The sequence below is a fragment of the Panthera tigris genome, chromosome C1 (assembly GCF_018350195.1).
Source record: "Panthera tigris isolate Pti1 chromosome C1, P.tigris_Pti1_mat1.1, whole genome shotgun sequence".
Taxonomy (NCBI): domain Eukaryota; kingdom Metazoa; phylum Chordata; class Mammalia; order Carnivora; family Felidae; genus Panthera; species Panthera tigris.
In genome coordinates this window covers 138,148,516-138,160,020 of record NC_056667.1, presented here as the reverse complement: position 1 = coordinate 138,160,020, position 11,505 = coordinate 138,148,516, and the positions used below count along the sequence as shown (strand labels likewise).

General features: G+C 38.2%; 1 protein-coding gene across 2 annotated transcripts in view; it reads right to left on the bottom strand.

Moving 5' to 3' along the window:
- Positions 1–2,749: 2,749 nt before the first annotated feature.
- Positions 2,750–11,505, bottom strand: part of MBD5 (methyl-CpG binding domain protein 5) — a 159,606-nt gene continuing 150,850 nt past the window's right edge. For both annotated transcript variants that reach the window (XM_042994409.1, XM_042994410.1), the window contains 2 exons: positions 6,813–6,888; positions 2,750–3,900 (listed from right to left, as the gene is read on the bottom strand). In XM_042994409.1, coding sequence (XP_042850343.1) covers positions 3,829–3,900; positions 6,813–6,888 — 148 coding nt within the window. In that variant the 3' untranslated portion in view covers positions 2,750–3,828. The remainder of the gene's footprint in view (positions 3,901–6,812; positions 6,889–11,505) is intronic.

Sequence of the window (11,505 nt, the reverse complement as noted above, 5' to 3'; positions counted from 1 at the left end):
ATCTTTCATATTTGAAGATAATGCTTTTTATATATTTTTTCTGTATCAGACCCCCCACTGTTAGCAGGATTTCCCATGCTTGAGTTGTTTATTGCTTTTTGGCTCACGGATTTAAAATTCACTTCTGGGTTGTTTACACGTATGAATTACTAATGTTCTTATCTCTTTGGCTAATGCAAATGTGATAGAGTGAATGAAAGAAAAGATAAATTAATTCAATATTACAGTTCTGGCTGTTGATATTATTTTTTTCATAGCCCCCAAATGAATCAAGTAACGCACAGCTCATTTTATAGGCTACATTGAAAAGTCTTGAGACTTGTGTTAAACACCATTTGGGCATCAATGGGGAAAGTAAACAAGGTATCATATTTTCGGTAAGGTCTAGAATCTTGGCTTCCTTTTCAGAAAGAGTAATGTCACCAACATCTGAAGCATCTTAGATTTTAAAATCTCAATGCAAAACCACTTGTGACTTACAAGGGAACATTGCAAACTGCAGAGAAGATTACCGGAGTTAACCACAATGTGTTACCCTGGTCTGAAATGAAAAAAGAATTACCTCATGGAATAAGTCAGTTGGGAATCTTCATAAAACTTACAGAAAGCAAAATAGCAGCTCTCTGCTGTTCCCACAATTCTGCAGTGTTATGTTCAAAAATGAAGGTGGGGTTTACTTGAAAAAGAGACATTGCCAATAACTCAAAGTCAGGGTCCAACTACAAGAGTAAAAGTGGCCCATGATATCACTAGGGATGAATGCTATTAAAGCATTTACATTCACAAGGAGACTGAAAACTACAAACCAAAAATATTCCTTTAAATAAATAAAAACCCTGATTACTTTTAATGCTACAAATGAGACAAATCAAACAAGAGCTGCTCAGTTAATTTTCATTCGCTTGAAATAATCTTTAAAAACTACTTAAAGATGTAGTTTATTCTCGTTGTGCTTCCTAAGACTGTTAAGGGACACAAAATAAAATGAGATTTTCTTTTCCAAGAGGGGTATTATGTTCTTTAAAGGAGCAAAAAAAATTTTCATTGTTTCAATTGTCAGATTTGTTGGGGGGAGAAAAAAGTTTACTTTAGGAAATAAAAAATTTACTAATGTATAAAGGCTAGCCTTCATTTTTAAAAAATGAATTGGCTTCAATACAAAGAGAAAGAAATGGCTCTATGGGCAAAATTCAAGTATGAGTGACCAAGTTTTTAATTGTAAAGTAGGTGCAACATTTAAAAAAATGTTACAGCACTGCATGACCTGTAATGCTAACAATATTTACATTAACTGCTTACACGAAACCATATAACTGTAAAAGAGAGGGGGGAAAACCCCATGTGGACTGGAACAACAACACCTAGCAGCCACATCAAAGCCATAAGCAACCAGTGAAATCATGGGCACAAACATACTTTACATGGTCTACAGATGTAAAGTATACATTGGTGGGGAACCACACATCTAATTAGCTTAAAATATCTAAAAGAAGGCCAGGTGGACACAAACTCGTTCTAAAGACAGGAAAGGCTAAAAAAACTTCTACGTATCAACACACACATCCACACCCACATATACGCAGACACACGCCATGCACAAACACGCATATGCATCTATCTGGGAATAAAAACAACCATGTAGACAGAACAGTAGAAAAGCAGATCGGTGGGGGGACAACAAAGGACATTTATGGTTTAAACATAGCAAACACGCAAAGATGTGTCAACTGAACTACACAAAAGATTACTTAGGGCGACTGCGCGAAGGACTGGCAGGCAATCCCACTGTTACATGAAAGACAAAATGGACCTACCCCTACAAGGAAGGTTTCCTGCCTCCAGGCCATGAAGCCTGGGTGCCAGTTGTATTCCATCAGGCGTGGGGGTAGGGGTGAGGGTGGGAGTGAAAGTACAGTGAGACACAGGAGACCCAGGAGACCCTGGGGGGAAGAACTAAGAGCTGTTGCTATCAAAAGTGAGCCCTGGTGGAGTGCTCTGTGCTGTGGCCCCAAGAAACCAACTGGAAGAATGACCTTGGTCTCCTTTTTCCTGAGTTACTGGAACTCTGCTACATCGTGGGAGTGAGGAGTATGCGGGGTGGATGAGAGGGAGGGATAGTGGAGGTGGTGGGCATCTGGGGGTCCAGAGCCTGCTATTGAAGGGCTCCCGGTAACTGGAGCATGAAGCTGTTGAGTGAGCCCCAGGCTAGGGGACAAGGCAGCGAGCGCTCTCTAGGGGTTCATGGGTTTAGGGGTGGGGGCTGGTGATTCTAAGAATAAAGGGATAATGGATCCCTTCTTTTGACAATCCATCAGCTGAAGTCAGGCTGGAGGCCTGAAACTTCTCTCAAGTGCGTGGGAGACAGGGTTATACCACCACCACAAAAATCGTGAAAAAAGACGGAAAATCATGTTGTGCTACATTTCTTATTAATAACCTTGTACTTTACAATGGCTCACAGTTTTAGGTTTGTATACTTGTAATGTAGTATTTTCTCTCTACATTTGTTTCACATTTTTTTTCTTACTTAATATAATATAAATAATTTGGTTAATAGATTTAACCTGCACATTTCAGCCACATTAATATATATAAGAATCTGTTAATGGTATAAATAATTCTTTAAATAAAATAAATCTGATATGTTACATAATACTGATAAAAAATTACCATTGCTAATAATTTTGTAAGCCACCTTCACTTCTGGTTTGAGTAATACTGATGAATGGCTATGACACTTGCTGTGATGATTGGTATTTTTTTTTTTTTTTTTTTTTTTTTGCCACTACAAGAAAACTGACTTATAATCAACCTTACCTCTGATAATGGTTTTGAAGGGGGGCTTTTGCCTCCAGGTGTGGAAACAGAGTTTTATCTTGTCCGGTATTGTTTGCCAAAAAAATTCAACTCTGAGCATCCATGGTGGTGCGGCCTAAGCTATCTGAGTCAAGAGGTGGCTATCAAACATTAACTACAGAAATGACTGAGTAAAATATTCCATCTAAGATTTTTTTTTTTATAAAACCTATTCTACTTTAAAACTTAGGTAAAAAAAATATGCAACAAATGGTTGCAGTTTCTGAATTCTTAATTTAGACCTGTGAGCCCTCATCCCTTTAGGAATCTGCAAGGTTTTGATTTCCTAGGCACCCGAAATCGGGTCCAGTGCTTCCGGATAAGGTTCATTCCAAACAGACAATAGAAATGGACACTTGGTGGTGTGCAATGTATGTCATAATTCAGGTAATACATTGTCATGCCTTTTCTCTGCTGTTAAATACAAAAACAGCATCTTTTACATTATCATAGAAAAGCATTTAGGTTGTATTTTTATTTATCACTTTACACTGGTAGTCTCTGGTAGGTGTACTCCATAGAAACCAAAGAATTTTGTACACTATTTCTTTGTACAATAAAAGATAAAGTGTGCATTAGGTACGCTTGTACATGACAATATTGTACAATATTTACATTTCTGATATCGCCATGAAATTCTGCATTTTCTATATACAACATTGAAAATTCTTCAGAAACATGTGGACATTTCTTATAATCACAATTTTAGTATTATAGAAAAAGTTTCTCAGTAATCTCTTGACCATTTATTACTCTCATCATTCAGGGATTTTGATTGGTTTTCCAGCATTCATTATCCTTCCTCATCAAAAAAAATATCGTATCACTGTTTCTTTTAGCACCCTGTGGTGGTGGTAGCTATCTGCCATAGTATAAATACTGATATAACAGTGGCTATATCAATACCTATATAGAGATAATATCTGTGCACGTTCCTTTAATAAACACTGCGCATTGGTGGAGTAGTCCCTGTTATCTGGAGATCTTCCTCCTCTTGGGTTTGGGGGGTCTCATTTGTCTGTCTCCCTGTGGGATTTGGTGAACCTGGAAATAAAGAGGTGGGGAAAAAATAACAACAAAGGTTGAAAGTACAAGCACCATTCGATTTCTGACAAAGAAACAGGGGAGGAAAGAGATTCCACCTTTCATTTCCAACCACTGATCTCCTAAGCCATTTAAAATTTTTACCAAGATCTCAGATCTTAGTGTGTCCATAGTCACTACAGGGAATGAGGAGTCCTAGGAACAGGTAAGCAGAGCAAACCTGTAACACTGGAACGCAAGGGAGGAACCAGAGAACATCACGTGTGGGAAATGACGTGTGCAGTTGCTACCTCTGCTGTGCATTTAAGACAAAAATAAAGCCCTTTTTGTTAGGGATCCCTAGATCGCCAACTTCAGCAGAGTCTAGAAAAGCAGAAAAATACATACCAAACATGTTTTCTTCTTTACTTCATCACCCGACTTATTTTACAACTACTAAGAAGGGTCAGAGATGGTAAGAATATGCACTCAGCTCAGCCCATGGAAGTTTATTTAAGAGAACAATCAGAGTGAAAAATAGAAGATCACTACCATCTGTTGGCAGATCTGAGCTTATATAGTCTGGAAAGTGTAACTGATGAACTCATCTCTGTATACTAAATGCAGAAACTGTAGCAGTTAGGGCTGTGTATCAGATTGAGCAGGCATGGAGCATGGCAGAGTATGGTTACCAGGTATCGGACAGCAGGTATGGTTTGGAGGGGCAGAGAACAGGTGCTAGGGAGGTGATCAGGTGCCCCACAATGTATGTGGTTACTGACAGGAGAGGGCAAGCCTAGACCCAGGAAAGGCAGGATGGTCCCAAGGCCGTGGTGTAGCTAATGTTTAACAACCAGTACCCTGTGGAGGGACACAAGCCGAGTGTAGGATATGCCAATTTCCATGGTGTACGTACTTGTACCACAGCCAATTTCAAAGTTACCAACATAATGTCACAGAATTCATAATTAGGAGATGTTCCCAATCAGCTCTCAAGATCCACTACAAGTTGGCTTAATTGTTTTAAAATAATGTTAAGATAACAACGAAGGCCAATGCTATTCGAAGGCAAACGCAAAAAGCTGTTTTAAGAACTTAAATTTTAAAAGTAACATTTATAAGTTTGTCACACTGCCTCTTCCTCCTAACCTGTCCATATACATTTTTTAAAAACCACTAGTTTCTGACGAAGAATGATAACTGAAAACTTGTTATAATTGAGGAAAGAAGTCTTTATCCAAGGCTGCAAACAAGTCTTGGTAATCTGTGAACCAAATATGGCCTGAAAAGGTATTTTGTTTAACAGCTATATGATGTTTCAATGTTTACAAAGACAGTTGTCAACATGAAAAAAGTTGGAATTTCACTTCTAGACTTAGCACCTTATGAAAAATTGGAGGAGCTGGCAATTCTGGCATAATTTCCCATAGGTTTGGACCTGCTGGAGTATGGAAGAAGGAGTTCCTTCTGGAGAGAGCATGGGTTCCAGGTTGCCCCAATCCCATCACTCCTCACTGCCTGCTGGCCACAAAGGCCAAATGTCCTGCAGCAAAGACCAGCAAGAGGCTCACTGAACCCATTTTCTCTTCTTCCTGAATGGGCACATTGTAGAATGCATTTCCTAGTCCATTTGCCTTAAGAAAGCCAGATGAGGGGGTCAGTCCAGTGGAAAACAGCAGAAGTGAGGAGCCTATCCTGGCACCCCTGTGCATACACACTTCTCTCACCTGCTGGGCTGCATGCAAATGATATGAAGGAGCACTCGGAGGCCCTGAGGAATGGGGGACACTAGAAACAGAAAGAAGAACCTGGGTCTCTGAATGACTGTGTGTGGAAAGCCCTTCCCCAACCGGCACCAGACCGAAGTAAGCAACAGTCTCTATTGTGCTGAGCCTCTAAGGTAGCCTCCCTGACCTCTAGTTGGCATTTTTCAATCCACTTGAATTGCTGTTTTTTCTCACACCTGACCCGCTTTACTTAGTGTATTTGCCTGGCCTTGGAAGGTGTTGGACTTCATGATCCCTGCTTCCGACCTTTCCTACATTCTGTCAGGAAGTTTAACTTCTCAGGGCCTTAATTCATCCATCTGCAAAACGATGGGTTAGATCACAACATCTCTAAAGCCCATACCAACCCCAACATTCTATGAGTCTATAACTTATATCTGTCAATAAGTAGCCACTGAATGGGTTGTTGGGGTCCAGGTGACTTTAACACAAAGTGTTGAGTGAAAGTAAATTAGCTTTCATTGCTGAATAGCCTTGGATAATTCACATTTTTTAAAAGAAATTACCAAAATTATATTTTGAGTGTTTACACTCACCAATGTTTGAATTAGAGAACAATGATGAAACTTCTCACATTCGATACTATTATGTGAACAGTTAAGTAAAAATGTAAAGAAAGAACAGACACAACTTCTTGAAAACCAGAGGTTACTATGTTCAGTAATTTAACAATAGGACTTTGTGCCAAATATTTTACTTTTTAGGTAACAATAGAAAGGAAATGAGAGGTCGATACACTCTTGATCTTGACCCTATTGTTCAATATCCCTCTCCCCCTTTTTTTTGGTTCTATGGACAAAGAGAAATTTGCATTATTGAATATTTAGGCAACAGTAATGGCTACTGCTGTGCAGAGAGTTAAATGCATAAAGCTGTGGTTTGAACTTTATTTTTTGCTGCTTACGTTTAGAAGGAATGTTATGTGGGAAAAACAAAAGTTATCTCAGAAAAAAGACACAGTTAATACTACTAGGTTATTTTTTCTTAAATTACTTTGAATCTTTTCTGATATCAGTCTTTTTTGGAGCCTAGTAATTTAGTATTGCTACGTGAGTTGCTTGTCAATATTGAAGATGCTTTACCAAAAAGTGTAATACAATTTATTTTCAAAGAAACATAGTATAATGGAAAAATAAATTAACTTACAGTCCCAGACATTTTGTCCAGTTCACTCATGGCCTCATGAATAGCAGCTTCTAAATGGTTATTTAGCTTTCCACTTCTGGAATTAATGAAAACAACACACCAGATTAACAAATTAAGGAAACAAAGTCTCAATTTAATCCCCTAATCAGAAAACAGAAGCACCAATTCCACCCTAGAAAGTCAATTTATATTTACATTTGAAAAAGTCAGATGACAAACATCCCTGGATTCTCACCACTTAATACTAATAAAAGTCGCAGAATTACGAAAAAACGGAGCACATGATAGGGGACAATGGATTCTTTCCCTTTCCACATGCTTCTTCCACAGTCGGATGATTTTGCAAGAAAACTGGGCCGTGGGTCTCTTTTCCCACAGACGCAGCCTGTCGTCCAGGATTCCAGCCTGCCCTGCACTGCCTGTTCTGGCCTCTTTCTCAGGCAGCCAGGCTGCGTGGCCAGGGGGAGGGCGGAGGGGCTGAACTGCAGACTCTGGCCACTAGGGAGCTCCCTCTGCCCTCGCTGCCGTATCCCGGCTTCTGAGTTGAGCAAGTGAAGGCTGAAATCCTGGTGCCTGCACAAGTTCTGGGTGGGAAACAGTTTAACAATCTATCACACCTAAGGCTCCCTCCTGGGCCCACCACCTTTTCTGCGAAACCAAAGTGACTTAACTATTTGAACAGATAAAGAATGGCTGTCTCAGAGTGTCTATCGCTCATCTGACTTTTTCTCTCTACTCGGCCTAGCATTACACGCATGTGCAGCCTGAATAACACAAAACGGTATATTCAAACTATAGGAAGCTGTGCAACGAACTACTTAAAACCAGGCAAATCCACACCATCTACCTCTGTAATTAGGTACCCTTTGTCTATTCTAACTAACTTACTTTATTCTTTTTTATGCATATAAATAGTTACCCAATTATTCTGAGTACTAAGCTGATTCATTTCATTTATCTTGTCACAACAATTACTAGAAAAGCTGCAGAGATAAAGCTGCAGGCTGTCAGCATGGTTTTCCAAGAGTTAAGTCTCACCTCGGCACGTACACGGAGATTGGAAATTTGCAGTTGGGGAAGAATTTGGCTCATAGTTCCATTTAGTTTGGCTCACGTCGTGTTTAAAAACATATTTGAACTTTAGTGGAATGCCTTTATATGAGGCCTTTTGGTTTACCACAGCCCCCACCAGGTTTTACCCTCATACGCAGGGACTAGACAATTCGTACATTTAGTTTCTGTGTATACCCTGAGGAGTATACTGCTGGGCATATCACGGATGTTCCACATACTTCCTAAATAAAAAATCTGTCCAAAGCTAACACGACGTCTGTATATTCTGGGATATACATATATGAACTTGAATCAGTTTAACTGGAAAAAAAGATTAATGTATTGGTTTTAACTAAATTATGTGGGCAATACAACAGCAACCCCTTACCTTTTGCCAGCCTGTAGGCTAGCCTCTAGCTTTCACATTCTTCCTATTTATTCTTAGAAATATAAACAATGCAGAAAAGTGCATAGAATAAGTTAACCTCTAACAAATCCACTTCTGAAAATAAACTGATAATAAATTATTATTTCCTTTCTTTTTTATTAAAAAAAAAGCTGAAATTCCCATTTGTTATCAATTCCTAGTCTCATTCTCTCCTCCTCTTCTCCCCAAAGGCAACTATGTTGTGTTTCTTTATAGTATGTTTTTATACTTTATACGATATATCCATGAATGGTACGTAGTGCTGTCTTTTATGTGTGTGTGTGTGTGTGTGTTTAATATACACACAAAGGTGTCCATCAAGGGTGGTATGGTATACATGCCCTTCTGCAACTTGTCTCTTTCTCCCTTATCACTGTTTTCGGGCACTGTTTAAGTTGATATAATCTATTCATACACTGTCTTTTATTTACCTACCTATTCCAATTTTAAGGGACCATGGGCATCTCATGGAGTTGGTCTGAGTTGCTTTCCCAGTGAGGAGTTTGCCAAGCCTGATTCTGGGTGACTGGGCGGGGGGGGGGGGGGGGTGGAAATCAAATGCCAGGATTCCATGGGGTCATGTAAGCTTGGCTGGGGTTGGATTGGGATCCCATTTGTGGGCTGTTTGGCAAAGGTCTTGACAGTATCACACATTGCCTAGTTGCCTAACACTATTACACCTTGTGTAACATGTTACATAGATTTGCCCTATTTCTTTTGTACTTAAAAGTATGAATATACATTTCAAAGGATATTTGTTATGGATTTTTATTATAATACCTTATGGGTTTATATTTGACTACCTAAAATTCTAAATGTCTAAAATGAAGGTAAAACATTTCAATAGAAAACCATTAGAGAATTTTGGTTCTCTCACTTTTACCTTAATAACAAGAATTGTTACTATTTATTGAAAATTGTCTATTTGCCAAGAGTTGTGTTAAATCTTTACATACATTATCTCATTTAATCTTTACAGCAAGCCTATGAAATCAGTATATGACAACTGTTTCTATGCCATACTTTATGACTTTATAGGGAGAACTGGTGAAACCGATTCTAATTTGTCAATGAAGAACATGGATATTTAACTACAGTTTTTAAAAGTAATAAATTCAAAGAGTCATGAAAAAGGTTTCCCTATGAAAAGTTGCAATAACATCAGCATTAAGGTACAAAAATAATTCAACATTACTTGCTGAACAAAAAGATAGAATTTAGGGGTCACCTGGGTGGCTCAGTCAGTTAAGCATCTGACTCCTGATTTTGGCTCAGGTCATGATCTCACAGTTCATGGAATCAAGCCCTGCATTGGGCACTGCACTGAGCATCAAGCCTGCTTGCGATTCTCTCTTTCTCCCTCTCTTTCTGCCCTTTCTCCACTTGTGCGTGCGCACACACACACCCTGTCTCTCTCTCTCTCTCTTAAAATAAATGAATAAACTTTAAAAAAAGAGAGAATTTAGGACTTTGTGATCTCTTTCTTCAACAAGATATTTAAAACGTTTATAAAGAGTTTATATTAACTTAAGCTAAATTTATTTTTCCTTTAACAAACTTAAGTAGTTAACAGAGGGAGAATTGACTACTTGTGGAAGAGAGAATAAATACAGAGAGGTGGGGCATGAAATTACTTGAATGCATCATGAGGTTCAAGAGGTAAAGGGAGACTCTCCCAGGTGTTAAAGCTGCAGACTAATTTTTACACTAACTGGTCAGGTCAGGGAAGAATGCACTTAAAAGAGGAAGAAAAATTTCCATGAGTTCATGAAATGAATAATTAGTCAAAATTCAGTCTTCCAGTACAGAGGGCCTCCCTGTGGAGTTTCATCCACTATTTTCTATTTCCTGCTGACATTTAATAATAAACATTTTTACTAATGGACACTCTAAAACCTACTTGATTAAGCAATAGATGTTCATATAATGACATTTCTAGTTATTAATGGAGATAATTGCCACTTCCATTTTTCACTGCCTATATTGTCACACATTATCCTTATCTTCACTAATCAAGGAAAAAGGCAGGTACACATCTGTGAATGGTATAAGAAATGAGGGAAATGAGGAACCACATGTCGCTCTACACTGTCAGTTTAGAATTTAAGCAACTCGCTTCATGTAGAATGGAACAAATTTGGGTGAGACCTAGACATCAAGAATCGTAGATTCTGAAACTTAATCCGCAGAGAAAGTATGAAGAATTTAAGGAATTTAGCATAACTATAATTTCTTGATCTTAAAGTGGAAATAGGATGTATTTTATCACTTTATCACTTTTGAACTCCACAAAAATCAGGTTACCAGATTTTAAATTTATGTGTAAGTATAGGTAGAAGATTTGATCCTCATTTCAATGAAAATCATAGCAAATCTAAAAGCTATGAAATTTTTTTCTTTAATGAAGCTATTTCCTCTTTCAAGTATAAAATGACCCTGAGTAATGTTTTCAATAAATATGTTAATATTTCTTCTGTGATTAGGCTGTAATAAGCATATATGTTTAAAGATATTTATTATACAGTTTGGTTGTAGAATATTAAAAATTAAAATGATTACATAGAATTCTAAACATCTAATATGGTGGTAGAATGTTTCCACTGGCAAAAATATCTCATAATTTCATTTGCTTCACCTGTATCTTTATAATAAAAATGGCTGTTTACTAAATACTTACCATGTGCCAAGTACTGTGTTTATATGATCTATATAATAACAATGCTAAGAGGTAGATATTAATATGCCCATTTTATTTAAAAAATTTTTAATGTTTATTTATTTTTGAGAGAGAGAGAGAGGCACTGTGTCAGCAGGGGAGGGGCAGAGAGAGAGGGAGACAGAATCTGAAGCAGGCTCTAGGCTCTGCTCTGAGCTGTCAGCACAGAGCCCGATGCGGGGCTTGAACCCATGAACTGTGTGATCATGATCTGAGCCGAAGTTGGATGTTCAATCGACTGAGCCACCCAGGTGCCCCTCTATGCCCATTTTAGAAATGAAGAATTTAGGCTCAGAGAGGTTAAGCAACATATGCAAGGGCACACAGCTATGAAGTGATGGAAATAGGATATGAACTCAGGCCCAAAACCAGCCTCTAAATCATCTTATTCAAATGCCACCTTCCTTTTTCACTCACTTTCTCTCTCCTTTTCCTTTGTCTACAAAAAGCAGTCACATCATTGCCATTTAAAAAATTCTTCCAGTTATTTTTCAGGA